Genomic DNA, 26,870 nt, shown 5'->3' on the forward strand with positions numbered 1-26,870 from the left:
GACGGAGATCCAGGGCATGCAGGACAAACTATGTGAAGCCCCGTTTATGCTGTGCATGGGGCTATCGCACTCCGTCTCATCTCGAAACAGTACCCAGACGCAGACTCCATGCATCCGATGGAGGGTATAAACAACCTAGAGCATAAATTTGATCTGTCATACCCACGTTTCCATTGGTTGGGGGCCAGCTGACCGCCCGTTCATGCGCCCTCAATAGTCACCTGCTCGCTCCGGCGGTACATGTGCTGCTGCGGCGATCGCGCGAGGCCACCGCCGCTTGGGAGGTCGGGGTGAACCAGAGTCGGGGTAGCCGTCTTGGTCTCGGCGATGCGCTTGCCATCGTCGAGGGAGATCTGGCTGGCAGCCTTGATGTGCTGGTTGGCGCGGGCGCGGCGGCGCTCGCGCTCGTGTAGCGGCTCGAGGAAGCGGCGCTGGCCTCGCGAAATGCTGATTTGCCGCGCGATGGACACCTCGGCGGCATCCTCGAGCTCCTCCTCCCGGCTGGTGGGCTTGGGGTTGGGCTTGGGCGCGGCCGGCATCTTGCTGCTGCGGTTGCGCAACGACGTGGAGCGGTCGGGGATATCGATCTGCTTGGCGGTCGGCATCGTCGTCATGTAGGCAGGCGACGCAACGTTGCTGCCGCTTCCGCCATCAGCCAAGCGACGGCCGGGCCCCGGAGGCGGCGAGAGGGCGGTGCCGTTTTCCCTCTCCGCGGCCTGCCGGAAGTACGGGCTGCTGATGGACTCGACCGATGGCTTGTGGAACTTGGAATGCAGGCGGGGGCGACCCTCGCTGTCTCGCCCCGGAGAGAGCTGGCTATTTGGTGAAAGGAGAGACGTTCCGGGAGAATCAACTTGATCTGCTGGCGGTGGTGCCTGCGGCGATAGGGCACTCGATTCTCTGCCAACCAACGGAAACGTATGTGATCGGAGCCGTAGGGGTACAACATTAATGCCAGCTGCTGAATCACCTGGCAGCTCAGCCACCGGCGATCTAGCTGGTGGCATGGAAGGCGAAGTCGCTCGCCGGGCTCGTAGTAGTTCTGCCTGATGCTCCCTGCGGACATCATCCTCGGTGGCCCTGATCCTCGCCAGTGTCGCTTGGCGACGTGCTAACAAGCCGCCTGCCGCCTGCTGTTTCTCGAACAAGCTACCAAACATGACACTGTAACGCTCGAGTCTGATGTCAGGAATCTCGACGTCCAGTATGGGGCCCGGCTGGCCTAGCTTCCAGGCTGGCTTTTGCAACAGGCCTCCTGTTGATGACTGTGCATGCGGATCGGTCACAGAACGGGTGGCAGCAAATCTTTGTTTCTTCAGCTTGGCAGCATCTGGGCGGGCCCGGTCCTGGTTCGTACGGGACGAATGGGGAGTGGATGGTGAAGGAGTTGGAGGCGCGGGAGAGCCAGTCACATAGTTTGTCTGGCGAAGGTCTGTACAAGGTCTAGAATAGTTGGTGCCACCGTTGTTCGAGTTTCTCCTTTTCGATTTGGAACGACCCAGGAACGGAAGACGCTTGGAAATCTGGCGAGATAGTCCTGTGCTTTTAGAATGCTGCTGTTGCTGCTGCTGTTGTTCTTGTTGCTCAGTTGCAGCGGCGGCTGGGGACGTGATAGTCGTCATGGTCCGGGGAACCATGCTCGGGTCTTGGCCGGACGCAGGCGCCGTTGTCGGGCTTCCTAGGGCTAAGCCGATTCCTTGGTCCGAGTCTTTCATTGGAAACCGTGGAGGGGCAGTCGGAAATTGTGCATTGGGCGAGGTCATGGTAGGCATGGTGTAAAGTAGAGCGTGTGTGTCTCGTCGCTGTTTGTTAGCGAGGTGATGGGTGTAAGCGACAGGCGTGTCAGGTCAACATGCTAGCAAAGGTGCGTAGTCGCTAGAGAGGCGAGCCGAGAATACAAAAGGAAAGATGATGAATGGCGCTTTTTTCTCTTAAAAGGAAAGCATGGAAAAAGCAGAAGCAGGAAGGGCGGCGCGATGAAGTGAGCGAAGCGGTAACACTTGTGTTGAAGTGTGCTTGTAGGAAAGGTTGGCAAGCCAGATTCCACGAAACCACCGCATGCACATGCACACGCCCGTGATGCACTAGCAGAAGAAGAAGAAGAAGAAGAAGAAGAAGACGATGCAGGGGATGAAGAATACACACGCTTACATGCCGGGTTTGGAATACAAGGACGACTTCAAAGAAAAAAAAATGGGCAGGGTTCAAAGATCCCCCCCGGGGGGGTTGACGCATGCTGGGGCTCGATTCATCTACTTGACGAGAACAGCAGGCAAGCCCGCCGTGTCAACATCGGCACGTTACTTTGACACAGCAAGTGGACAAGAAGCCAAAGGGGCTGCACCAATGCCCCCAAGAATGGGAAACTGAGTTTCCAAGGTAGTCGAGATCCCTGCTAGGGTTAGGCGGGACGCTCGTCCCTGCGGGATGGGAGCGAGGTTTGTGCTGAAGAAATGTTTGGGCGTGCACATTGGGAGAGCTTAGCCTAGAATGGAACAAGGTAAAAAGCTACCGGTACACGTTGGGGAGGTATGTCGGGATGTGGAGGGGTGTAGATGATCTGAGAGGGAGCCAAAAGGATGACCAGAAAATTAATAAAGAAAAAAATAAAGAAAAAAGAATAGAGCCGAACGCTGTGCTGGTACGGAGTGGTCAGTAAGTACTATTAGTCTTGGTAGTCTAGTAGTCTGGTGTCCGTAGTTTACCTTGGGATTGGGGGCGTATGAGCAGGGCGGACTTGGGTAGTATCAGCCGCTTCGGCACGGATCTTCTGCCCCCCCCTACCTCCTCTCCGCGCGCCCCCCTCTTTGGTCGTCTACTTTTCCCACCACCGTTTCAGATTTTTTGGACTTGTTGGCTGCATCCCGTTCAGGCCAGTTGCCCATAATAACTAAGTACCTCTGAGTGAGTGAGTATGTTTGTGCAAGAAGACAAAAGAACTCGACCCTCGAGCCAAAACGCAAGGGAGTTGAATTCCTCAAGAAAAACCATGCAGGGAGAATCGAGGGAACAAGGTATCTATTAATATTTTCAAGTCTGGATATATCAGTAAATGCAGGATTTGGGATTCACGGATTTGCCCGTCCCCTTGCATCATTCACACGGGCTCGCATGAATTCTCTCTCCTTGCTGCCCCCATTCCCCCATCACCCACCAGTGACCACACACAACTTGCTCGTTTGCCACGTCGTCAGTCGTTTTCATCGACTCTCTCTCTGCACGACACGCGACGCACACGACACACTGCAATTCATCGGCACACGAGGACACGGCAAACGTTCAGACGGAGGGTCTGGGAGGATCCTCCAGTCCCCCTCCAATATAAGAATCGGTATCACAATCTGCACCATCTGCTGCGAGTCGACGACGACTCAGTGAGCACCACCACCACCACCACCATAACCCACAAAGGGCCCAACGGCGGCGCATGTTTGAGATTAATACAAGGGGACGCTCTGGCAATGTGCCTAGTCGTACGGCCCTAAAAAGAAGAAAAAAACACGACTCCATTACCCGCAAAAGGAGGAATAACCGAAAATCTAAAACAGCGACCGCGCTGACATGTCATGCTCCGTCTGCTACCCCCCTCTTGGCGGGCCAAGCGCTCGCTGATCACGACGCAAGCCACTCAACCACTCTACTCACCTTGAGTGGCGAGAGCCTCGTTTTTTTTCTGCCCGACTATCCCACGCCACCTTTCTGTCATGGCGTCCCGACTCTTCTCAACCCGACTTTTCTCATTCCATAGCCCGCTAATATACCCAGCGCCCGGACCTGGGCCGCCGCCATGTGGGTTGCTGTCAAAGACCCGTGTCGTGATGGGATGGCAAGTATCGACCTCGTAGTGTTCCGTGCCCCTTTTGATTGCGCCCATCGAAAATGGCGCCTCTTCCATGATTCATTGTTCCCCGTCGTGCGTACAAATCTTTGATCCCGCCTCGTCTTCAAACCGTGTAGAGGAGACGACAGACGTACGTCGCTCATGTGTTCGAGATGCGCACCCGTGTTGCTCCCTTCAATTTTACTCTCCGACGTCGCGCGACGGCCTGGCGCCGCCTTCTAGATTGCAGTTTCCCTGCACAACGTATGCAGGGACTAGGGCTGTCTGGATAATGGATTGGACGACTGGTTTCAACCAGACTGAGTGTTACTGACTCGATACTGTCGGGCATTTTCAGCCTCGCAACCTCAGGCTCGACTAATCACTTGCTCACTCGTACGGTCATCCCACGCATGAAACTTGTAATTCCTTCGCCACCCCATCAACGACAAGTACGTGGCTCATGCAATTTACAGCTTGGCGACCTGGTTGAATTAAGAAAACATACATCATATTATTGGTACAACTGAGGCGCGCGAGTGATGTACTTGCCTGACGGTGTCCCTTATCGGCCAAAAGATAAGACAGAATCAACATTGATGCTTGCATGCATGCGATTTCAGTTTTTTCCTTTTCTTTTTCCTTTTTTCTTCAATAACAAGAACCCTCGAAAAGAAATTTGAGATGGACTGGAGTGAGCTTAATAATGCTGCGATACGTGCGACAGAACAGGCTTGGACTGCGACAACTGTTTACAAGATGCTTCACTCACGCGGCTTGCGTTCCTGCGAGCCTCAAAACAAATCCATTTCGTCATATCGCAGGCATTCCGGCCAGATTTAGACGTCTACCGGCCCTGTCTACAGTATTGGTGCCCACAGTCGGGCGGGCCTTGTTGAAGTGCTCGCTCTGCGGTTGCCGCTGGGTTCCTTGCGGAGAATGCTTCCCGGTGAAGCGAGCATGGCGACTTGCCGCTCATCGAGTTCAAATATTTGCATGATACCTCGTCAAGGTCAAAAAGACTCGGCGCTGATTCCCATCGCAAAAGACGCTCAGATCGAGTTCCAATGAGCTCCTGAGCAGCCCAAGTGGCCGTTATACGGAGGCGACAGAGTGGCGCACCTGCCGCAGCCCGGTCCAAGCTACCTAGGCATATATGAAAAGGTTGTCCTTGCAAATGGCTGTTGCTTGTAGTGCAAGCCGGTGTCAGTGTCATGAAACTGGCAAAGAATTCCCGGGTTGACGGCAGGGAGCTAGCTGTAGCTGTAGCTTCCTTGGTTGCCTGGCGTGCCAATTGGCGGGGTTATCTGGTCGGCCCGCTCTTCGCTAGAGCTAACCTGGAGCAATTAACAAAGCAAAGTCACTTCCCACATGAAAAACGCGGTGTAGTACTTGTGGCCGAGCACCTTTCGGCCTCCAGTGCCCCGCCAGACTCGCAAAGTTGGTCGTTGACTGAGGGGCAATAACAAGCCTTGCTTCGACATTGCACAAACAAACCACGCCAAGTCCTCGTGATTTGATCGATATTTCATCTTCCGCCAAAGGAATACTTCCCAGCCCTCATCTGTCTCCCTTCTCTTTTCTTCCTTGCCCTTACGTTTTTAGCAATACTCCTGTACGGCTCTCATCTCACAATGTCGTGGCAAGGTAAATCGCACACCGGCTGAACCCATGATGCCCTTGTCTGCCCCTCTCAAGTGAGGGAGAGGGGAGCAAGGCGCCCGCCGCAAATTTGTCCCAGATCGCTAACCGCAACCCGCGACCTCTCGCGCTGCAGCATACATCGATACCAGGTATTTACTGAACAAGACACGATCCCGCTCGACCCTACACCGACACGATCCAATTCCGCCGCCGAGCGTGCCGATGAAGCCATATTAACGCAAGGGGGACATTCTAGCCTCGTCGGAACCGGCCACATCGCCAAGGGTGCCATCATCAGCGCCGCTGGCGACAGCGTCTGGGCAACGTCTGCCGATCTTCAGGTAAATTAGCCGACGATTCTGGAGGCGAGATTTGACAGCATGGTGTTTTGTGACTAACGCCATTCGGGGGGGTTGGCGGACAGGTCAAGCCCGAGGAAATGAAGGCGATTTCCGCTATTGTTAGCGGTGACAGCGGCGCCAAGGATAAGGCCTTTGCCGAGGGTCTCTTTGTTGGCGGTGAGCGATACGTCATGGCCAGAGCCGAAGACCGAAGCATCTACGCGCGATCGGTAAGCGTCATCCTATTGCCCGGCCCCGTCTCACTCGCCAGACTGCCCCCACGAGCTCCCGTGAATCGGCCCGGCGACTGACTGCATTATTTTCAACCGAATACAGGGACGTAACGGCGTCGCCATTGCCAAGACGAAGCAAGCCATTGTCATTGGCCAGCACGGCGAGGCTCAGGTTGCTGGCAACGCCAGCTCCACTGTTGAGGGTCTCGCCGACTACCTCATCGGCCAGGGCTATTAAACGAGAGGAGAACCGAGAAAAACACCAACTTGATCAGGTCGCCGGTGGAACGGGCAAACTTATTCAAGCAATTGTCAATCCTTTCCTGGTGGACAGTGCTCGAGCCATGATATCAACGATGGGCTGACAGCACTTCCAGTGCGGACCGGACACCATGTTTTGTCATCGGGAGCCAGTCAAAAATTGTGCATATTTTCAATCATGGGAAGCGAGTCATATGTGTCGTGAGAGAATAATAAAATATAACAATCTATCTACCGCTGCCGGGTCCGGTTTTGTAGTTTTCTCGCCTTTGGCAAGCGGTTTTCGCTTCGCCTTCCAGGGTCCCGAGCATGATTAACCGTTGCTCGTCATTCACTACAACACCTCATAATAGCATTTTTTCAATCCTTGATATACATTTGAAGATGATCCCAGCATTCACCCCTACGCCAAGTCATTCGCTAGCATCCTGGTGACTGTTGCTGTCAAATAAACCGCCTGTTGCTTTTCTCTTCTATCGTACCATATGCCGCTCTTGCTTGTATTGATTCGTGATGCCGTCATTCTTCAAAACATGACTTTTTCGTCGTACATGACGCCTTCCCTTCAATTAAAAGATGTATTAAACGGTATCCGCTCGGAGCCGATATGCGTCGTGATGAGCAGGTTTTCTCGGCAGCGGCTTCGAAATCGAAATAGACGAGATGAAGAAACTGGGACGTCTCGTAGTCTCTTTTTTTGCTTTTTCCGGCCTGGCAGCCTTTTTCTTATACAGGCAGCTCCGCGTTGGTCCGGGCGACACCCAAGCGGTCGATGACGAGGCCAATGTATGGTCCGATGATTGGGATGCCGCGCGCGAAGCCGGCGATCGTGCCGAGGAAGTCGCCAAAGAGGATCACGATGCCGTAGCCCTCGACTAGGAATCCGATAAACGTCCAGCGCAAGAGGATGAGAATGAGGCCTGCAAAAAAGGCCGCTGTGCCCTTGGCCTTTTGCTTGCGCGCGAAGAAGGCGAGCGTCTTTTGGGGGCCGATGATGATGGTGAGGCCGATGAGGAAAAGAATCTGCCATTCAAACTGTCAGCATGTCTTGTGTGTATGTCAGGTTCAGCCATCGGCTTTGGGCGACTTGGGGGAGGGGAGGGGGTTCGGTTCGGGCGCGGCTTCGTACATTTCCCATGGCGAGCCTGCGAAGACTGTTAGTACGTGAAGTCCCATTTGATTCATCACAGGCATCTTACATGGCCCGATCAAAGAAGAACATGACACCTCCAATCAGAAACAGACCACCTGGGTGGCGGGTTAGCAGAGCACGCGAGAGAGGCCCTGGGGCGCTCCAGGTTTGCGCCAGAGGGGGGCGATTTGCCGTCGCAACGTACCTCCCGAGCAGAAAACAACGCCGATTTCTATAGACATGATTAGTCCAATTCGTTTAAAATATATATATATATATATAAAAGGCTACGGTTAGGCGGCAGCAAGCTGGGATTTGCGCAGCACAACCCCCTACCGTAAACCGAGGACGCGAAGCGCAAGACGTACTCTGCGTGTCTGAAAGCCACATGGACGACATGATTGCGGCTTGAGTCTTGAGGAAAGGATGTAGAGTAGTATTAAAATGGAGTCAAGACGAAGAGAAGATGAAGAGTCAAGAGACAGATGTTCTCGCGCAGAAGGGGACGGGGAGGGGAAAAAAGGCCAAAAGTGACTTGAAAATCGAGAAGAGAAGTCTTATCCCGAATGCACCCAATTTCCAGGACACCTATTCCTTCAGAGGGAGATCCCCTAAGTTAGGCCCCTGCCAAACTGTCAGGAACGCAGCAGGGGGGCGCGTTTACCCGTGCTCGGCCTGTGATGGGGCGCTGCTTTAGACAAGGCCGCATTTTTGTGACGATTGTTCATCGACCACTAGAGCGGCGAGCACTCGGGGCGAGCTCCACCTGTCCTGCCCACACCAGCTTTTCCTGATGCTGGCGCTTTGAACTCTCCTACTTACTTTCTTCCTCCATCAAGCCCTACTTATCTATGCCCAACCCCGATCGCCGCATGTTGCATGCTGCGCTTCGCCATGCTCGCGAGCTAAATGCTCGGTGCTAGCTAGTATGGGCACGACGATTCTTCTCCTCCATTTGCTGGGTTTATTTTGCCCAACGGTACGAGGCTCAGGAGCAGGTTTTTGAACCAGAGCCTCCTTCAGTATTTTTCAACCACACGCGCAAAGAGAATCAATCACAGCAAGTCAAGCCAAGATGGAAGGAAATTCTTTGATCAATTCAAACTCCATATCTATTCGTGACATGTTAATACATATTATTTATGCCTCGACAGCCGAGTCTTCTTGAAGCTCTGGCAACTGAGGAAACCTCCCATGTTTCCTCGGTACGTGTCGATATATTGGCAAAGAGCAAATGATCACGATTAAGCCGGAGCGTCGACTGTCATCCCTCAGCCGAGAGGCGGAGGGTGCATAGTCGGGGCTTGACTTTGTTGGTCGAACACTCCACGTAGACCATTGTTGTTTGTGCTTTCTGAAGAAAAGGAGAGATGTGGTCGTAGAAGCCAGGCAGACGGCTTCTGTGACCGACGCCGTCGATTGTCTACTCTTCCCCCGAAAAAAAAAGTATATCCTGGCCGCTCCATCACTTCAGGACGGTGTGAGCGCCGCGAGCCTCGAGGTACAGCTCGGCCGTGCTCTGCGGGAGCGAGCGGAGCAGGGCAAAGATCTCCTTGTTGTGGTAGCGCATCCTCGTCTTGGGGTCAAAGTACGGCGCCGGCAGGCCGGTGACGTCGCAGTAGCGCTTCGCGTGCGCCAGCGACGGCGCCGACTCAATGTTGGTGTACGTGGCCGCCGGCGTGCTGCCGCTGCCGCCCAGCGCCCCGCCGGCCGGCTTGAGGCTCTTCTCCAGCACGAGCTTCGACAGGCTGCTGGATGCCTGCGCCAGGTTGGGGCCGGCGCTGCCGCTGCCGCTGCCGCCGCCGCCGTTGCCCGTCGTCGCGGGCGTCGACGCGCCGCTCGTCGACAGGCCGTCGTCGCGGGCCGGTGTCGCGGCGCCGCTGTGGTCGGCCGGGGTCGCCAGTGCCGAGGCTTCTCTCTTAGAGGCGTCGCCGAGGATGGCCTTCAGGTTCTTGTTGCGGCGCTGGTTGGGTTTCCACGTCGCGCTGCGGAACGTCTTCTGGATCGCGTGCGTGTCGAGCTCCTCCAGAAGCTTCTGGTGGGCGAGTTGGGCTTCCGTCGGTGCAGCCATGACGGATTGTGACGATACCGGAGATAATGTATGGATCTTTGGTTTATTGTTATGATATCTCCTTTATTCGATGCGGCAGTTGCGTGACGAGTCGTTCGTAGTGTTCGCCCGTTGGTGCGATGGGCGACCTGGCGCTCTCCGTCTGTATTCTGCCGCGCTTCACCGCTCATTGTACGTCCGTGTACGTGTGAGCCCAAAGCTCACGACATTTGCTGCCAACTTCCCGGAATGACATTGGATTTTTTCCTTGTTCATTGAATACTGCTCAAAATGGTTTGTATACAAGTATCCATACGCGTTTCTTGATTGCTAAGCCTCTGCCAGGAAAGCCCTCACGAGCACCAGCAGAATCTCTTGCTGTCCCGTATAATCAACAACGTGGTACGAGGTCCCCTACTGTCTCTGGATGCCAACTAGCTAACCAATACAGGAAAAACTCAATGAAGCCGTTGTTGTGATGAATAAAAGCCTTCAGGTATGTTCGAAAGCAGAGTCATCTATCTAAGCATCTGCAGTGTTAACATTGTGCCAAGGACATCAACATCCAAAACATGAATGTCGAGTTGGTGGCGCAAATGTTCAAGAATTACCAGTCAAACGTGCTATTTCATCTTGAAGGTAACAAATACCCTACTTTTATTTATCCCATGCATTCTTTGCTCACGCTTCTTTAGCCACGGATAATCTGAAGCCGCCATCTTAAGATATTGACGCGGTCTCTTAGAGAGGCCGTTTGATATAATCCCTTGGCTATGTGCCCGCATCATGATGAAATGAATCAAAACTTGTACTATAAATGACTACTTTGCTCATTGGTCCCGTTCATATAAATTATTTTTTCGATTATCCCACAGCTGTACTTTCAACGCGCCCTGTCGCGCTCCGTGATCGCAAATAGGCCCTCGACCCACTGAGCACTATCAGCCTTGTAGCCTCGTATTAGCTTGGCTGTCGTGCGATTTCGAGCGTGCGACTTGTGCCAGCAACTCTAAAACTTCCACCACCACCGCATCCATTGGAAGGGCGGCCATTTCGAATTCGCCACCGGCCGCTCCCCTCATCCACCGCAGCGCTTGAACATGATAATTGATTTCCTATAGCCCGCATCGTCTGCTTCCACAACCCATACCATGGCTCCCTCGGCCACCAGCGAGCAGCCCGCCGCTGCTTCGCAACCCCAGGAGAAGACATACCCTCCCGCCAAGATTTACAACGTCAAGGAGACGCGCTTTGAGAAGTTTATCGCGCCGGACAGCGAAGGTCACAAGAAGGCCCTCGAAAAAGGCGGCAATGCAGCGATTGTCATTGATAATGGTAGGTCGGGTTGCGCGCAATCTCCAACTTTGGAATGCAAACATTATGCGCCGACTCTGACAATTCTCCGTTGCAGGGTCCTCCGCCGTCCGCGCAGGATGGTCGTTCGAAGATGCGCCACGCTTCAGCATGCCTCCGATCATGGCCAAATATCGCGACCGCAAGATTGGCAAGACCTTTTCCTTTGCTGGCACCGACTGCTTTGCCGATACTACTGCCAGGGGCCACATCCGCAACGCCTTTGAGCAAGGAACGGGAATCGTGAGCAATTGGGATGTCATGGAGCATGTTCTCGACTACATTTTTCTGAAACTCGGCATCAACGACTCCAGCGGGGGCGTTGATGTGCCCGTCGTTATGACCGAAGCCGTCGCGAACCTTCCCTACTCGCGGAAGTGTATGTGCACTTGACCGCTTCTCCCCCTTCCCCATCCGTGAGCAGATTCTAACGTTTGTCAGCAATGACGGAAATCATTTTCGAATGCTACAATGCACCTTCACTGGCCTACGGCATCGACTCCCTATTCTCATACCGACACAACCAAGGAAAGACTGGGCTTGTGGTGTCATCTTCCTACACTTCCACACATATTATACCTGTTTACAATTCGAAGGCTATGCTAGCCCAAGCTACGCGGCTAAATTGGGGAGGATATCATTGCTCTGAATATCTTCTCAAGTTGATCCGTCTAAAATACCCTGCCTTTACTGGCAAGCTCAACGTATCTCAAGCAGAGCATATGCTCAAGGATCATTGCTACATCTCCGATTCATATGACAGCGAGCTGAGGGGCTACTTGGACTGGACTGGCCTCGAAGACCGAGATGTTGTGATTCAGTACCCATTCACGGAGGAAGTAGTTGTGCAAAAGTCAGAAGAGGAGCTGGCCCGGATAGCGGAGCGCAAAAAGGAGAGTGGTCGTCGCTTACAGGAACAGGCTGCCAAGATGCGCTTGGAAAAGTTGATGAAGAAGGAGCAGGATCTAGAGTACTACAAGAACCTCCAGGAGAAGATTACTAACGAGACCAAGAAGGAGACAAGACGTCTTTTGGATAGTAATGAGCTTAAGGATGAAGCGCAGCTCGAAAAGATGATCAAGGAGCTGGACAAAGCCATCAGAAAAGCCAGGATAAAGGATGTGGGTGGCGATCCGGAGGAAGAGGAGGAAGCGCCCAACTTTGATCTGCTTGACATTCCTGATGACCAGCTCGACGAGGCGCGGCTCAAGCAGAAGCGCCAGCAGCGACTGCTTAAATCCAACCATGACGCCCGGGCCCGTGCCAAGGCGGAGAAGGAGGCCGAAAAGGCACGAATAGAAGAAGAGGAGCGTCTGGACAATGAGCGCCGCACGAATGATCTGGAGGGCTGGCTGGACGAAAAGCGGCAGGCCCGCCTCGAGGCTCTGCAAAAGATCAAGGAGCGCGACCGTCTCAAACAGGATCTGGGCAACCGCAAGTCGCTAGCATCACAGATTCGCATGAAGAGTATCGCCAACCTGGCCTCGGATAACCCGACAAAGAAGCGCCGCCGCGGCGGCGACGACGACAACTTTGGCGCCGACGATGACGACTGGGGCGTGTACCGCCAGATCACCGTGGGCGACAACAGCGACGACGAGCACGAGGAGGAGGATCTCAACACGAGCCTCAAGAACCTCGAGCAGGAGCTGCTCGAGTATGATCCGGACTTCACCTACGAGCACACACAGGAGGCTCAGTCGGACTGGTCACGCTCGTTGCTACACGCGTTCGCGCGCGGCCCGCGGCCGTTTGACGCGGGCTCGCAAGCCGAGCTCAACCAGATCCACCTCAACGTCGAGCGCATTCGCGTGCCCGAGGTCGTCTTCCGCCCGTCCATTGCCGGCGTGGATCAGTCGGGCGTCGTCGAAATTGCCGGCGACGTCCTCAACCAGCGCCTCGCCGGCCTGCCCGGCGCCGCCGGCGTCGACGACTTCCTCCGCGACGTCTTCCTCACCGGCGGCAACACCCTGTTCCGCAACTTTGACCAGCGCATGCGCGACGGCCTCCGGGCCCTGCTGCCCGCCGCCGCGCCCCTGCAGGTCCGCCGCGCCGCTGACCCGCTGCTCGATGCCTGGAAGGGCGCCGCCGGCTGGACGGGCACGCCTGCGTGGAAGCAGGCAACGGTGTCGCGGGAGGAGTACCTCGAGAAGGGTGCCGACTACATCAAGGTATGGGTGTTTTTTTTTTCTTTTCTCGTTCTGTCCATTGTTTGGATCAAGTTCGAAAAATGTCGGCATTTTTGCTAACAAAGTCTTATAATAGGAGCATGATATGGGCAACTCGTATGCTTGAAAACGGTTGTGACGGGATGGGGAGTTTTAAATTGCCGGAGATGGGGAGTTTATCGCTGTTCTTTGGTGTATGGCTGCCAAAAAAAAGAAGAAAAAAAAGAAAGGAATATGTATGGGTAACTAGGAGTTTGCTTTTTTACGTGTGACTTTGTCGATTATCAAGGGAGAGAGAGAGCATGCCGCACAAGCTCGCATTCATGCCAAGTGATCAGCCGAGCGTGAAATAACCAGTATATTTGTTGCAGAGCCCTTTCGAGCAGTCGTCTAAAATGCATTCGTCGCCTTTCCATGACGAAGAAGGGTCCCATTTCCATCATCTCCAATCCCACTGTAAGAAGAAGAAGCAAGAAAAAAAATCGAGTAGGAATGACGGTTGACCACACAGTATATAGTATGGTTCCCTGCCGTTTCATTCGCCATTCCTCGGAAGAAGCAAGTTGGCCACGCGCACGGCACGTTTGTGCGAGCAGTTCAACGGCCGAGTGGTGAGGGGGGGGGGTGTTCTTTCCCTTGGGTCCAACAGTCGATAAAGCCAAACAATAAAACGCCACAGAAAATGAATTGGAAAGGGTTTTGCACCCACGCGTTACCAGAAACGCCTTGCAAATAGCAAATAATCGAGCAAAGAGCAGTAGAGAGCAAGGGAATTATCAAAACAAAAAAAAAATGACAAAATTTGCGGGGGAAAAAATGACTGGGCGTACATCTCAGCGAGAAACAAGATGTGCAACATTGACAGGCGTAAGCAACAACCGTCAATACTACACCGTTGTTGCTTCGTCCGTATCGAGATGTCGGTTGATCTCCTCAGTCGTCCGTGTATCCTCGTTCTGGGCTTCAGATTTGCTCAAGGAGCCAGCTGTATACGACGGGCCTTGTTCTGACGACAGCTGCTCCTGCGCCGCGAGACCGGCGACGGCCTGGGCGACGGCTTCGAGTGGCGTGCCGGCGGTAGTGCTCTCCGACTGGGTCTCGGGGGCCGCAGAAATGGCGCTGGCCGCTGCGGCGGCCGCCGAGTGGGTTTGGGAGATGTTGATGTTGGGCGGTGGTGGGGGAAAGTCACCGAGGGTGTCCAACATGCGTGACTGTAGCTGTATAATGTAGTCGCGCAAGGCATAGTTTTCCGACTGGTACTGCTTCAGGGTCATTTCCATGTCAGTATAGTCGCGGACTTGCTGCTCAAGCTTCTTAATGTAGCCCTCTTTGCGCTGGCGAAACGCACGCTGCAGAACAGTTGTTAGTTATGTGCCGGCGGACCTTTTTCTATCAAACAGCACAAGACGGCTTACCTGAGCGGCCCTGTTTTGAGCAGCGCGCTTTGACTGCGACAGCTCTCTCTTGTTGGTCTTGCGGCCATCCGCCGCATCCAGAACCATGGGATCGCCTCCGGCCGGGGCCAACGGGGCAGCTTGCTGGTGGCCGCCAGCCGACACGGGGCTGTGGCTGTGATGATCTTGGTGAGATAATTGCATCATGGAGCCCGTGGGCGAATGCTGCTCATGCGCAGCGCGAAGATCAGGGTGGATATGGGAATCAGCGTCGCTCTTGGTAGCGAGGGCGCGGGCGGCAGTGTCCTGGACGGTGGAAAAGTGCAAGTCGTCGTACCCGTTGGAAGGACGGGCGGATGCGTCGCGTGAGTCGCGGGTACCAGAGCTGGGCGATCCAGGAGACTGCTCGGCTTCGTGGTTCTGCAGAAGCTCAAGTTGGGCTCGCAGATGTTGCTCTATTGGCGGCGAAACCAGGTTAGTACTCGGGGCCAAGAGGCATTGAATGAGACGAGCGGAACTGTGAAGCAGGCAAGATGAGGTCGTTCAAGGTGAGAGCTTTTCAGCTACAATATCACGCCCCTCGACAATGGATGTGTGTGATCTATGTCCAAGGCCGTAATCGTGAAGTCATGAGTGCAGTGTGAAACGGTGTTTTCTCATACAAGATGCGATGATGCGACGCGGGCGGGGGATAGATACGTGATGATGAAAATACGAGGCGGAAGCAAGCATAAAGCGACTCCGGGAGTTGCGGCGATTCAAGGGCAATGGAAGAGATAGACAAGAGTAAAAATGAAGGGCAAAATTACTGACCTTGGTTGCTTGCGCCGCTGGACGACATGGCTAAAGAGGGTGTTGAAGATGGCTGTTGATTCTTACTCAGCAACGCAGTTCTCGGGAGAGCAGCCAAACCCGGCAGCTCTTGGGTGGCGGCCAGGCCAAGGCTGGGGTAGAGCAGAATCAGAGGGGGAATGATGACTACTCACCCTTCAGGTTTTTGGGGCTATTACTATTTCCTTGCCAGACAGCAAGTCACCTTGCTGACGTGATGAAGAAAAAAAAGATGGACCGGTTTTGCGCGAGGCGGCGATGCGAAATTATGTAACCAGAAAAAAAAAAAAAAGGCCGCGCCCACGAAAGTATGGATGATGACAAAGCAGAGTTGGAACAACCAAGTGCGAGACCTGTCAAGAAAAGAAGAGGACAGCAAAGAAAGGGTTTGCAGAGCCGGCAAGGGAAAAAAAAAAAAGGGGGAGGAGGGGCCACGGAAGAGCAGGAGAGTGGCGGGCGCCTGAATTTTCCGTCGTCACTCTCTAGCCTCGCTCCTTTTCCCTTCTCTTTTTCCCTCTCTCTCTCTCTCTCTCTCCCTCCTCTCGCGCAGCAGGACAAACGGCTCATGGGAAGCTCGGTGTTAGCGGCAAGACAAGTATGTACCTTGGATTGGGTGTGGAAACGGGTGGCTACACAAGTACCGCTGCTCAAGCAATCCAGGCTGTCCTGCTCCTGACGCTTTCGGACTAGCGCAGCGGCTGCCCTTAGCAAGGCTCGGCGTGCCTTGAACGGCGGGCACGTATCCGTAAGTACAGGGAGCCTCGGAACCTCGAATGCTCTCGAATCGTTAAGGCGGCATGGCCTAATTGTGTCCACAGGTTGCGTGCTGTTCACTGCGCGCGGTGGCATAATAAAATAATTCGCATATATATATATATATATATAGCATACACATCTACCGGCTACTCTCAGGAGATGGATTCAGTTTGGAAATACACTTTCCATCTCAACAACACCTGCAACGGCTGATGAACCTTCTCTCGCTCTGTGCCACACTTCCTCCGTTATCCAGCCAAGCATCGCATGTTGGTACTCTTGCCGTCAATCCTGCGTAGAAATTCGTCAGAGTATGCGTCCCTACTGAGTAGTTGCCATCCGGCGCCCATCATCTGCCGGTGCACTCAGGCGCTACCCAATCACATCTTGTAGTGATTGATCTCAGTGTCAGCTTACACGCACGCAGCGGCTGCCATCTAGGGATGATATAACTGGGCCTACATTATTAGAGTCAATGTATATGAGATTGCTGACGCGCTGCTGAGACCGCATGCGTTGCAGCCATTCACAGGCTACATCTTCTCACAGACCCCGCTGGGAGGCCTCGATAGTAGTAGCCGCTGCACCACTTCTAAAAGGAATGGACCGTTTCTGCTCTCTTGGCCAATGCTGAAGTTACTTGGTAGAAACTCCAAGTTTTTTTTCTGGGTATAAAACAACTAGAAAACTCTACCCGTAGCCGCGGCTTCCAGCCGCAGAGCACAGAAGAATACAAACAGAGCACGGTCGGCTTCATCAAATTGCATTCCTCAACATTTCTTCTTATTCTTCTTTTCTGTCTGGCTTGCAGCTATTTCTATCTATACTATTTGTGTTTTGCCACCCAACTTGGAGCAGGCATGCTTGAACCAATCGGCTTACACGTGCCGCCGGCAATCACTTACAAGCTGTGAAATCGCAGTACTATTCCCCTTCCAAAGCACGGATACAATAGCAGGAGATCCAGCACATTCCGCACGTTTTTTGGGACTTCATTCGTTCGTAAACTTCCGTGCCTAGTTGCACGTCTACAGCCAGATATTTTCATAAACATTGCCGTGCTATCGGCCGCAGCCGCCCACCTAGCGCGCCCCTTTAGCAAGGGACGCCACCAGGATCCTCAGTAAATCGGGCGGAGGCTGTTCAAAACTTTTTTTTTCTCCCGCCTGCGTCGCATAAGACCACTTTTGGCCATACACATCAAACAACTGAGAAACATTTATACATTGTCGCGTCGCTATTGCCAGCTCAATCGACAAGAGACGTGTGTATATATAAAAATATATACACCAAGCTCCAAGACGGATCGCTATCAACAAGGAGGTGTTGCTCCGTAATGCTGCGAACCGGTTCCCGCAATCATAGCATACTCAGGACCGCCGCCGCCGCCGCCGCCGCAAGAGCCGTAACGCCGACGAGAACCGTCATCACCACCACCACCAGAAGACCTACCGCAGCCGCCAGCATGCCCTCCGAGGTTGCCAGCGCGTCGCCATTCTTCGGCGCCGTCGGCACCTTCTCGACCATGCCCATGCCGCCGTCCTTTTCCGCCGGCACAGACAAGAACGCCGCCACCGAGGCGCTGCGGCCTCTCATCACCCCCGACGCGGGCGGCAAGTGGACGCTCACGGCGGACGGCTACGGTATTGAGCGCAGCTTCAAGTTTACCACCTTCAATAAGACATGGGTAAGCGTTTTTGCCCTCAACCTGATCATGCGGGGAAATTTTTGCGTCACGTCTTGCTGTATCCTGTAGTCTTTGTTAACGCGCCGCGTGTGATAGGAGTTTATGAATGCCGTCGCCGCAGAGGCCAAGAAGAACAAACACCACCCGGAGTGGTCCAATGTAAGAACAACATGTTGCTGTCTCTTTTTCTTTTTTTTTCCTTTCTGTTGATATGGCCTTTTTTTTGTTCTCACACGTATAGGTGTACAATACCACATTCATTCGCTGGACCACACACAATCCGAAGGGTTTGGCCATCAAGGACCTGGACATGGCCACGACGTGCGACTTCTTAGCCAAGCACTTTGGCGAGGTCGAGGCTGACAAGACGAGCTGCGACCTCGGCGGCCTCGCTGACACGGCTGCTGCTTCGGCTGGAGACTGCTGCATCCCCAAGAAGAAGTAAAGGGCGACGAGTATGAAGGAACCGGATACCCACACATTTTCAACATGTACTTTATATGAAATCTCTACCACTCATCTTCAACACAAACAGCAATGATTGTAGAGGGAGAATAGTATCATAATCAACGAGCGACGCAGAGTATTATTAAGTAACGGTCTATCCCTTTTTTCCCAAAAGGGAGCACGTATAGTATATATACAAAAAGAATCTGTAAAAACAACACCTCTCCCCATACTCGATTGTCGATTTCCCAACGCCATGAATGATGACCCGTGCCGCCTGTAATCAAGGTTTTGGGCCTGCTCTTGTTTATATCGTTCGTTCTATTATCGCCTTGTCTCCAGAATTATGCCATGTTTTCGTGAGTTTACCATCTCCGTGTCGCCATCCTGAATCGGCGTCTGAGACGTTCTAGTTTTGCTTCTTGGCGCGGATCTGAGCGAGCTTTCTCTCGCGGCGCTTCTTGTGAGCCTCGGCACCAGCCTCGGTATCCAGGAAGTAGTCCCACCAGCGGAAGGAGGAAGCATAGTTGCCAATGAACTTTTCGTGATGAACATCGTGGTGGTCGGCGCCAGCCCAGACGGGGAGGAAGTGACGTAGGCTCCAGGGAAAATCGTAGCCGCTGTGCGCATCGATGGCCTGGAATAAACGAAGGACGATCCAAGTGTGCATGGTGAACAGGTGCAGGTGGCCAGTGATGCCGAGCAAAACGATCGGAGATCCGACAGTGCCGAGACCGAGCAGCATAGTCTCGATAGGAGAAGCATATTCGGCGGCAAGACCAAAGGGGGCAGAGTACGTGTGGTGCATCTTGTGGATGGCCTTGTACAGGGGACCGTAGTGCAGAGCACGATGAAACCAGTAGTGCCAGGTATCCTCCATGACGAAAAGGATAGCAAGCTGCCAGGCCATGGTGGTCCAGGCAGGGAAGGGCGTGCCGTAGTCGATGCCGAAGTAGGTGGCGATGGGGTGGAAGAACCAGATTTGAGGGAGTTCAGCGGTGAAGTGGCTGATGAGGACGATGGCGGCGCAGTCCCACTGCTCCTTGAGGGTCGGAATCTTCTGGGCCTGAAGCTTGTACTTGTGGAAGTATGAGATCCTGTCGAGAATCATGTACGGGATGCAGCGGCCAAAGTAGACTACTTCGTGCATGACGAAGCTCAGAATTCCGGTCGCGAGGGTATCGTTCTGCATCCAGAGGTACCAAGCCTGTGGTTGTGTGATTAGCGAACGAAGCGAAGGCGGGCGGGCGGGCGGCCGTTTAAGCCTAGGATGCTGAACTTACGGCCCAGAGACGTTCGAAGTAGTTGAGGTGAATGCTATGCTTGGAGACTTCCTGCAGGACGGTGAAGTAGTCCTGCGTCCCATTTGCAGCGTGGATGGTGGCGTTGCTAGAATGCCATGGTTAGTCGTGATGGTGGTTGTTGCTGGCGCGCGGCGGGGACGGAATGCGCGACGAGGAAATACATACACCACGTCCATGATGGGCGACCTTATAAAGACGATTGCGAAGCAAAAATTGATGTAGGGAAAATGATCGCAACTCGGGAGAGGATGAAGAAGGAGGGAAAAGGAATGAATGCCCAAGTCGATGGCAGCTTGAAGGGGAAGAAAGACAATAATTAGGGGCCGCAGTGTGGGGGGATGGAGATTTTATCCTTTTGAATATCAACTTTTTTTCCTCCCCCCCCCCCCAACAATACTGGTACAGCAGTAGCGCCAGGGAACCAAGGGCCCAGTATCCGTACCTAGTCAGGAGATGGGCGGTGCGTCGCGCAGAGTGTTTGGCGCTTTGTGGCGCAATGGCTCGGGTGGCAAGTACCGTCGCACCAAGTTTGGCGGTTAAAGGTACTTCGCTAATAAGGCCACTCGGCAGCCGGCTTTCCGTGTAGGTACGAATACTAATCTGTACCTAGGTAGATGAGATTCGCTGCCAGGTACGTGTATTCGCCGTAGGTGTCTGCGAGGAGCCAATGGGGAAATAAAGACATCCGCGCACAGTGACCAAGTAAATTTAGTCCTTTTATACATGCTGTTCATCATAGTATTTAGCCCATCCAACCTCATTTACCAAGTAAGATTTTATTTGCATTTCAACCTTCTCGTCTTGCTCAATGTGGGCCTAGAGATCTAACAATATCCCCTGCTGAACACAGTCACGTATAAGCATTGCAAGCGCATGATTTTTATTTGGCAGAGATAACTATATATGTAAGACTGTATGCAATATACGAATGGGACAGTCCAGAATCCCGTCTCAGTAGCCCAGCGAGCCCTTATCGTCATCTTGTAGTATTTTACCCAAAGCGAGATCTTGCCCGATTTAACAGTACTGATGAGTAAGTAGTAGACAATCCAAAACCGCCAAAGCCGCTACGAACTCGAGGTAACCGAGTACGAGGGTGGGTCTTCTTTATCTGGCTTAGCGCCGCTAGCCGAGGCACAATCCAAAAGGTACGTACCCTCGGCCTTCTCAGGTGAGCTCTTCCCTCAAGACTTTCGCCGCCCCACTCATGGAGCCAGCCACTCAGCAAACCTGCACCAGTTCAACGACATCATCCAAGCCCATCGTGCAAGCTTGTGACACCAGTCCGGCTGTCAATCTCCCGATAAAACATCAGATGGTGTGATTCATCTATGAAGCACCCCGTTGCATATCTCCACCCCTCCGCCGCATACCGAGATCGATGCTCAATTGAGTGCGTTTTTGGGGGATTTCCCGACTGTCCGACGGCCGCCGCCGCCGGGCCTCATCAGCTGCTGCCATGACGCTCGTCAGTGAGTATGTCAAGCAACCCTCGCCCTGCCCACCTTCCCGGTACATTTTGCGGCATCTAACCGCTATTATATAGCCAGGTCCGTCGTCTGGACGCATACTTGGACCGGCTGCCTGTGTTAGCAGACTTATCGCCAGATGACGCAGCATCGGAATCTGGCGACCAAACCACTGTCGCGGTTCAGGCCCTAAACTCACCAAGAATCGATCAGCTCTTGCACCTTGTCCAGTCACTGAGCAGTACCTCCTCGTCTCAGCCTCTTGTCTCAATCGACCTTGTCCGCTCGCTTTTAATCCAGTCGGACATTCTCGCCCATCATCCCGACGGAACTGCCAACCTCCCATCCGTCCGAGCCCAAAGCCACTACGAAAACGAGATAGAATGGCTTCTTGTTACAAAGGCCACTGTCCAGGTATACGGCGCCATTCTCAACACGCTTCTCGACCGCATCATCCCTCTGAGCGATGACATCTGGTATTGGTCCGAGGTTCTCAACTCCTACACCTACAGCAGCCTCTATACCGTTCAGACCTCGCCTTTGCGGTTATGGGCATGGACGCAGGAAGTCTACTCTGCTAGCAAGTCTCGCATCAATTCATTCGATGTGCGTGACGCGTCGTCAGATCTTGTGCAGGCTGGATCTAGCGTGACGCAACAGTGGCGCAAGTTCTATGATATCGTGCGCGAGAGCATCATTGAACGGTCACTGGCCAATGTTCAGCGCAAAGTTCTCTCACCGGTGGCATATTGTCGTAGTGAGGTCCAGAAGAAGCAGGCAGAGCTGCAGAAGCTGAGAGAAATCACTGCAAGTGGGCTCGGCGTTTTAATGGACGAGGGTCTACAGTTTGATTCCAACGATGGCAAAGTTCAACTGCAAGGCGCTCACCTCAAGGGTGTCGTCGAGCGCAGCGTCGCTCTGATCGATATGGTGTTGAAAGAAGTATCCACCCTAGACATGGGCGTCCATGAGTTCGAGGACAAGGTTTTCGCCGGTGTCGAAGAAGATGCTGAGCTGTCTGTTCACCTCGAGGACACAGCAACGCCTGGGCGATCATCTGTGCTGGCGCGACGGCTTCTAAACATTATTGACGAGGTTCTGCCCCAGCACGTGTCAACCATGAACCAATTAGCGGCAGCGAATGGACGACCGCACACTGTTGTGCGGTACTGGCTTCCTGCTGTTCTTGGTCTGGTTTCTTCAAGCACAATACTTCGCATTCTTGTGAATCGCCGAGCGGAGATTGTGGAATGGATTACTGATTTTGGCGCCACGGTGCGAGATTTTTGGCTAAACTGGGTTGTCGAGCCTACGCAAAAGGTTGTTAAGACTATACGACATGATGAGTCAAGTGAGATTGCCATTATGAGTCGAGACAGCCTCAAGGCTGATCGGGAAAGCCTGGAACGTATGGTGGTCGAATTTGCTCAAGACAACCCACAGTTTGTCGTGGAAGGTTCCCCCATCACTGACGCGCATGTCAGTGAGATCCGCCGCAAGGTTGCCGAGGGTGACGTTACTCCGGTGCTTCGCGCTTACGAAAAGTATCTCCGAAAGCCACTGGCCGGCGCCGTCACCGGGGATCTCGTGCGCTCACTGCTGATCCAGGTGCAAAAGACCAAGGTTGACCTCGAGGTGGCCATGACTGGCATTGACTCGCTGTTAAAAAGCCAGGAGCTTGTGTTTGGCTTCGTCGGCCTGACACCCGGAGTTCTTGTTTCAATCGGCGTCTTCCGGTACCTCCAAGCGATGCTCGGTGGTCGTTCGGGAAGACGACAGAGCGGCACAGCCGCCCGTGCCATCCGTATCCTGCGCAATATCGACCGCATACTGTCCGACGCGAGCCCCACAGACAGCAACATGCTCTCGTACAAGGACCACGGACTGCTACTGTGCGAACTTCACGTGCTGCGGAGCCTTACAACGAAGCTTCTTCCGAGGAGCGTGCAGCAAGATTTTTTGGAAGACTTGGATGACCTGGCCAACATTAAGGGAATTGGGTTCCAAGCCAAGGCCCTGAATAGGATTCGCTGGGCATATGCGCGATGGCTGAGATAGGACAGAACAAGGCTGTTAGCCTGTAGGATATCGAAAATTGGACATGAAACTATATAGAGGAAAAAAGAAACAGCACAGACACGAGGCAATCACGAAGCCCGTTGGCGGATATTGCATAGCAAGTCAAATTCGATTCAATACACGTAATGGACAAGAATGGGAGCGGTACAGCTCATGTGCATGATGCTGAAACTTTTGAAAAAAGGTAAAATCATACATGTTTGGTTGAAATTTTCCTACGTACGCCAAGTCATATATATGGTGTTGAATAGTACAAAAGTAGATGCGAATGACGTGAAGCCAGCCGTGACGAACGCCGATAAGATGGAATGATGCTCAATACAGCAGATATAAGACCCGAGGCGAGGACTACTTTTCCGCCTCGGTCTGGCTGACAAGAGGGGGCTCCTCCTTTGCCTGCAGCGACTTGAGGCAGGGCGCGACAAACATCTGGCCGGTGATGGCGAGCTGCAGGGTGCGGGCGCCGACCATGAGCCAGAGCAGCAGGACGGCGAGGGAGATGATCATGGTGGCGACCTTGAAGAAGGCGCTGTCGAGGTTGGCGGCGAGGAGGGCGGTGCAGGTGCCCCAGACGCCGAGGGGGAAAGTGAACCCCCACCAGCCCATGTTGAAGGGGAAGTGGGCGGTGGTGGCGAGGCTGATGAGGGCGAAGCAGACCCAGAGCATGGCGAAGCCCCACATGACGAGGGCGAGGAAGACGCCGAGCACGTAGAGGATCTCGGCGGCCCTGGCCGGGTCGAGGCCGGTAAATGCGGTGGTCTCGGGCAGGCGCTGGAGGGCGACCTTGCCGAGCTGCTGGATGCCGAAGCCGCCCTGGCCGAGGGGCCCGACGGGGAGGAAGACGGAGACGATGACGTCGCGCGGGGGCAGGTCGTGGACGGTGAGGCGGTGAAAGTAGAGGGCGAGGACGCAGGCGGAGAGGGCCTCGCCGATGCCCCAGAGGACGTACGAGGCGACGAGGGTGGTGAGGGCGCGGGCCGGGTCGGGGAGCACCTCGGCGACGACGCCGCCGGTGGCGGCGGCGACGACCGTGGGCACGATGGGGAGCAGCAGCGCGGCCGTTGTGTTTTCGAGCCCCGGCCGGTGCCAGTGCATGACGATGAAGGGCATGGAGATGCAGGTGGCCATGGAGAGGAGGACGTCAACCCACCAAAAAGCCCAGGCGAGGTGGATGAGTCCGGGGCCCCAGTGGCTGCAGGAGAAGATCATCATGTTGATGATGGCTGCGCGCAGGGGGGGGGGGGTGGGAGGAGGTGGCATGGTCAGCAAGGGCTTTTGGGTCTGAGTTGTATACCGTGGGATACATGTCAAGATGGTCGGGAAATAGTTGGGCAATACCCGTGTGTGTGTGTGTGTTGGTTTGTGGGTGAGTGAGTCAAGGGGTGGAGAGACTTACTGGCAAAGCCCATGGGGAAGCAACCCAAGAAGAGGGACTGGCCGGGGTGCTCAATCATGGCGCTCCAAATCTCCGGGTAGAGGGTGTAGCGGGCGATGCTGATGGCGAGAAAGGTGATGAAGAGGGCGACGTTGAGGGCAAAGATGACGTACGAAATGTACTGTAGCCAGGGCGCGTTGTAGGGCAGGTTGTGCAGGAGGATGGAGACGATGCCTGTGCCCATGTTGACGGCGAACCATCTGTGAGGATGCAAGTTTTAGTTGATGAGAATCTTGACATGAATTGGAAATGGGCCAGCTTGCCCCCTTTTCTGATTGCCCTCTCTCTCTCTCTCTCTCTCTCTCTCTCTCTCCCCTTCTGTTTCTCTCGGTGGGCGTAGCGGGAACCAACACTCACGACGGCGTAAAGTTGCGCACAATCCTGCGCCAGCCCCGGGTATTCTTGCAAGGCCGCTGCTTCTGAGATTCGCCGGTACAGGTGCCGCGGGCTGGCGCGGGCTGTTTCTGCTGCTGCGGCTGCTGTGTCGTCCTCCTGGTGGCGGTAGTGACGGTGGTGGTGATGCTGCCAGCGGCGTCACCACCACCGTTGCTGGCGGGCGGTGGCAATGACATGAGACTTGACTTTTGGTTGATTGCAAGTACGAGTTCCAGATTCAAAGTAGATTGATGTTATAGCATGGATTGTATACTTTGGACAAGGGGGAAAAGGAAAAAATTGTACGTGCTTGGTGACAAGGGCCCTTTTTCTACTTACCTCTCAAGTAGGCTCTTACCCGTTCTCGTCTCTTCTTTTTTTTTTTTTATGGGCAACGCCCTGCCACCGGGCCATCGGCACCGAGTTCCAAATTCCGGCGGCGGGGGAGGGAGGCGACTTTTGGTGGCTTTTTTTTTTTTTCTGGGGTTCATTACGACTCGGTCGGTAAAAATACTGAGTAAGTTTCTTCAATTACCTCCAACTTGACCAGGTTGCCCCGAAATAGTTCCCAAGAGGAGAGAGGAGGAGTCATGTGGTACGACATTTTCCTCCCTTGCTTCATTCCTTCATTCGTTACTTAATTCGTTAGCACATCCCACGCCCAATGCTGACGAAACAACAACGACTTGTTATTAATATTTGCTCGTAATGATATGGTAAAGCATCCTGCAACTTCTCTTTCCTAATCAACCAACGCCAGAGTCACCATGCCTCCTCCTCTGCCGAGCCCTCGGCCACGTTCAAATAGGTAGCCAGCAGTGAGCAGGCCAGTTGCTGCCCACCACCGCATACGTTGCAATCTCCATGGTAGCTTTTAATCAATATATATATATATATATATATGTTGATTGCGCGCCCGTTGCCGTCTACCCCGCCATTCTATCCAACGATCCGTGTGACTTGTGTTCAGTAACAAATCACTCGTAAATTAAATACAGAGTATCCAATGGCCATCACGCACCTGCACAGTCGTGGAACCTGGGGAACCCATACCTATTAGTATATTCCGTACGGACCTTGCCAGGGTGACTGACCCTCCTTGACAGCAATCTCGGCCAAACATATGGAGTATTGGTTCGGGGTTTGGATGAGCAGAGAATGCTGTTTTGAAAACTGTATGCCCGCGGCAGCTTCCCGGCACGGGACCGTCTTCCCAAGCGAAGCAACCCTCAACTACCGAATCACAGAGACAAACACAAGGATGCCGTGCGACCTGTCTGCTCGCGCTACTTGGACCGGCCGACATCCGCGGCCGCGTTCGTATCCCGTTTCCTCTGGGCCCGGCTGTTTATTGCCCACATGCCCCCGGTTCTACTACCTCGGGGTTCCCCGGGCAAATCTTTGCCGCTACTAGTCCATCCCCGACACGCATTCATACTTGCACGCGCACGCGTACGGGAGTACCTGGAGGGCAGCTCGGCCAGCCAGCCATGCCTCGCTGTCTCCTTAATTAATATTGAGCAAGATATGCAAACCCCCTCCAACGCTGCCGTCGCCCTTGCTACAGCCAGCCACACAATGTGACGTCTCTGGAACGCTGGCCGGCATCGCACTGTGCATTTCCACAGTGCCAGAACTTTTATGGGCACGGTACGGCCTCCCTGCTCCACTTTGCTCCGCCGCCAGACCCCGACTCCCTGGCCGTGCCGTTTGTCCTTTAACATGCATCTTGACGTCAAAAACGGACATGATATTGGTTCCAGTCTCATTCGCATCGCCATGACGGCATTTCTACATGAATCTACGCGCAATTTTGTGCCTTTTCCAACTCCTTCCGTCGCTATACGCCTCTCAGCGCTGTCGTACCGCTAGCCGCAGAAATCCGACATGCATTTATCCACTTTTTTGGTTACTTGGCCCCCAGCCTGTCAACCAACTAGAAATCGTAAAAGTCAGGTCCGAGCCCGCCGCCATTTTCGTTTGCGTTCGCCCAGCAAAGCAAGAAAAACTTTGTGGCAAAGAAAAAAAAAGGCCGCAGCGTAGTCTGAGGGGGAAAAAAATTCCCTCCAAACAGATAAGCTTGAGGCCACG

At 53.9% G+C, this 26,870-nt stretch overlaps 11 protein-coding genes across 11 annotated transcripts; 5 read left to right on the forward strand and 6 right to left on the reverse strand.

The window, feature by feature from the left end:
* Positions 1 to 200: 200 nt before the first annotated feature.
* On the reverse strand, positions 201 to 1,772 carry V2A60_007453 (uncharacterized protein; the record flags this gene model as incomplete). Its single annotated transcript, XM_083258737.1, has 1 exon — positions 201 to 1,772. The coding sequence occupies one exon, from the start codon at positions 1,770 to 1,772 to the stop codon at positions 201 to 203; it is 1,572 nt and encodes a 523-aa protein (XP_083114863.1).
* Positions 1,773 to 5,494: 3,722 nt separating this feature from the next.
* Positions 5,495 to 6,276, forward strand: V2A60_007454 (profilin; the record flags this gene model as incomplete). Its single annotated transcript, XM_083258738.1, has 4 exons — positions 5,495 to 5,517; positions 5,598 to 5,805; positions 5,889 to 6,035; positions 6,142 to 6,276. The coding sequence occupies 4 exons, from the start codon at positions 5,495 to 5,497 to the stop codon at positions 6,274 to 6,276; spliced, it is 513 nt and encodes a 170-aa protein (XP_083114864.1).
* A 749-nt stretch (positions 6,277 to 7,025) lies between these two features.
* Positions 7,026 to 7,830, reverse strand: V2A60_007455 (Got1/Sft2-like family-domain-containing protein; the record flags this gene model as incomplete). The annotated part of the gene is made up of 5 exons (XM_083258739.1): positions 7,026 to 7,322; positions 7,429 to 7,444; positions 7,499 to 7,547; positions 7,637 to 7,663; positions 7,800 to 7,830. 5 exons carry the CDS (start codon positions 7,828 to 7,830, stop codon positions 7,026 to 7,028), a joined length of 420 nt encoding a protein of 139 aa, XP_083114865.1.
* A 1,066-nt stretch (positions 7,831 to 8,896) lies between these two features.
* On the reverse strand, positions 8,897 to 9,502 carry V2A60_007456 (YL1 nuclear protein C-terminal domain-containing protein; the record flags this gene model as incomplete). The annotated part of the gene is made up of 1 exon (XM_083258740.1): positions 8,897 to 9,502. The coding sequence occupies one exon, from the start codon at positions 9,500 to 9,502 to the stop codon at positions 8,897 to 8,899; it is 606 nt and encodes a 201-aa protein (XP_083114866.1).
* A 270-nt stretch (positions 9,503 to 9,772) lies between these two features.
* Positions 9,773 to 10,205, forward strand: V2A60_007457 (DASH complex subunit Dad4; the record flags this gene model as incomplete). The annotated part of the gene is made up of 5 exons (XM_083258741.1): positions 9,773 to 9,775; positions 9,827 to 9,883; positions 9,933 to 9,977; positions 10,036 to 10,120; positions 10,177 to 10,205. 5 exons carry the CDS (start codon positions 9,773 to 9,775, stop codon positions 10,203 to 10,205), a joined length of 219 nt encoding a protein of 72 aa, XP_083114867.1.
* Positions 10,206 to 10,632: 427 nt separating this feature from the next.
* Positions 10,633 to 13,129, forward strand: V2A60_007458 (actin-related protein ARP5; the record flags this gene model as incomplete). The annotated part of the gene is made up of 4 exons (XM_083258742.1): positions 10,633 to 10,816; positions 10,893 to 11,213; positions 11,276 to 13,005; positions 13,100 to 13,129. 4 exons carry the CDS (start codon positions 10,633 to 10,635, stop codon positions 13,127 to 13,129), a joined length of 2,265 nt encoding a protein of 754 aa, XP_083114868.1.
* A 760-nt stretch (positions 13,130 to 13,889) lies between these two features.
* V2A60_007459 (uncharacterized protein) lies at positions 13,890 to 15,237 on the reverse strand (the record flags this gene model as incomplete). The annotated part of the gene is made up of 3 exons (XM_083258743.1): positions 13,890 to 14,351; positions 14,418 to 14,851; positions 15,210 to 15,237. 3 exons carry the CDS (start codon positions 15,235 to 15,237, stop codon positions 13,890 to 13,892), a joined length of 924 nt encoding a protein of 307 aa, XP_083114869.1.
* A 2,082-nt stretch (positions 15,238 to 17,319) lies between these two features.
* On the forward strand, positions 17,320 to 18,115 carry V2A60_007460 (4a-hydroxytetrahydrobiopterin dehydratase; the record flags this gene model as incomplete). Its single annotated transcript, XM_083258744.1, has 3 exons — positions 17,320 to 17,670; positions 17,767 to 17,829; positions 17,912 to 18,115. 3 exons carry the CDS (start codon positions 17,320 to 17,322, stop codon positions 18,113 to 18,115), a joined length of 618 nt encoding a protein of 205 aa, XP_083114870.1.
* A 411-nt stretch (positions 18,116 to 18,526) lies between these two features.
* On the reverse strand, positions 18,527 to 19,597 carry V2A60_007461 (methylsterol monooxygenase; the record flags this gene model as incomplete). Its single annotated transcript, XM_083258745.1, has 3 exons — positions 18,527 to 19,324; positions 19,401 to 19,506; positions 19,587 to 19,597. 3 exons carry the CDS (start codon positions 19,595 to 19,597, stop codon positions 18,527 to 18,529), a joined length of 915 nt encoding a protein of 304 aa, XP_083114871.1.
* A 1,283-nt stretch (positions 19,598 to 20,880) lies between these two features.
* Positions 20,881 to 22,948, forward strand: V2A60_007462 (ATP synthase regulation protein NCA2-domain-containing protein; the record flags this gene model as incomplete). Its single annotated transcript, XM_083258746.1, has 2 exons — positions 20,881 to 20,897; positions 20,968 to 22,948. The coding sequence occupies 2 exons, from the start codon at positions 20,881 to 20,883 to the stop codon at positions 22,946 to 22,948; spliced, it is 1,998 nt and encodes a 665-aa protein (XP_083114872.1).
* Positions 22,949 to 23,317: 369 nt separating this feature from the next.
* On the reverse strand, positions 23,318 to 24,976 carry V2A60_007463 (voltage-dependent anion channel; the record flags this gene model as incomplete). The annotated part of the gene is made up of 3 exons (XM_083258747.1): positions 23,318 to 24,192; positions 24,366 to 24,604; positions 24,762 to 24,976. 3 exons carry the CDS (start codon positions 24,974 to 24,976, stop codon positions 23,318 to 23,320), a joined length of 1,329 nt encoding a protein of 442 aa, XP_083114873.1.
* Between the last annotated feature and the right edge of the window lie 1,894 nt (positions 24,977 to 26,870).

This window comes from Cordyceps javanica, chromosome 5 (assembly GCF_051103115.1).
Source record: "Cordyceps javanica chromosome 5, complete sequence".
Taxonomy (NCBI): Eukaryota; Fungi; Ascomycota; class Sordariomycetes; order Hypocreales; family Cordycipitaceae; genus Cordyceps; species Cordyceps javanica.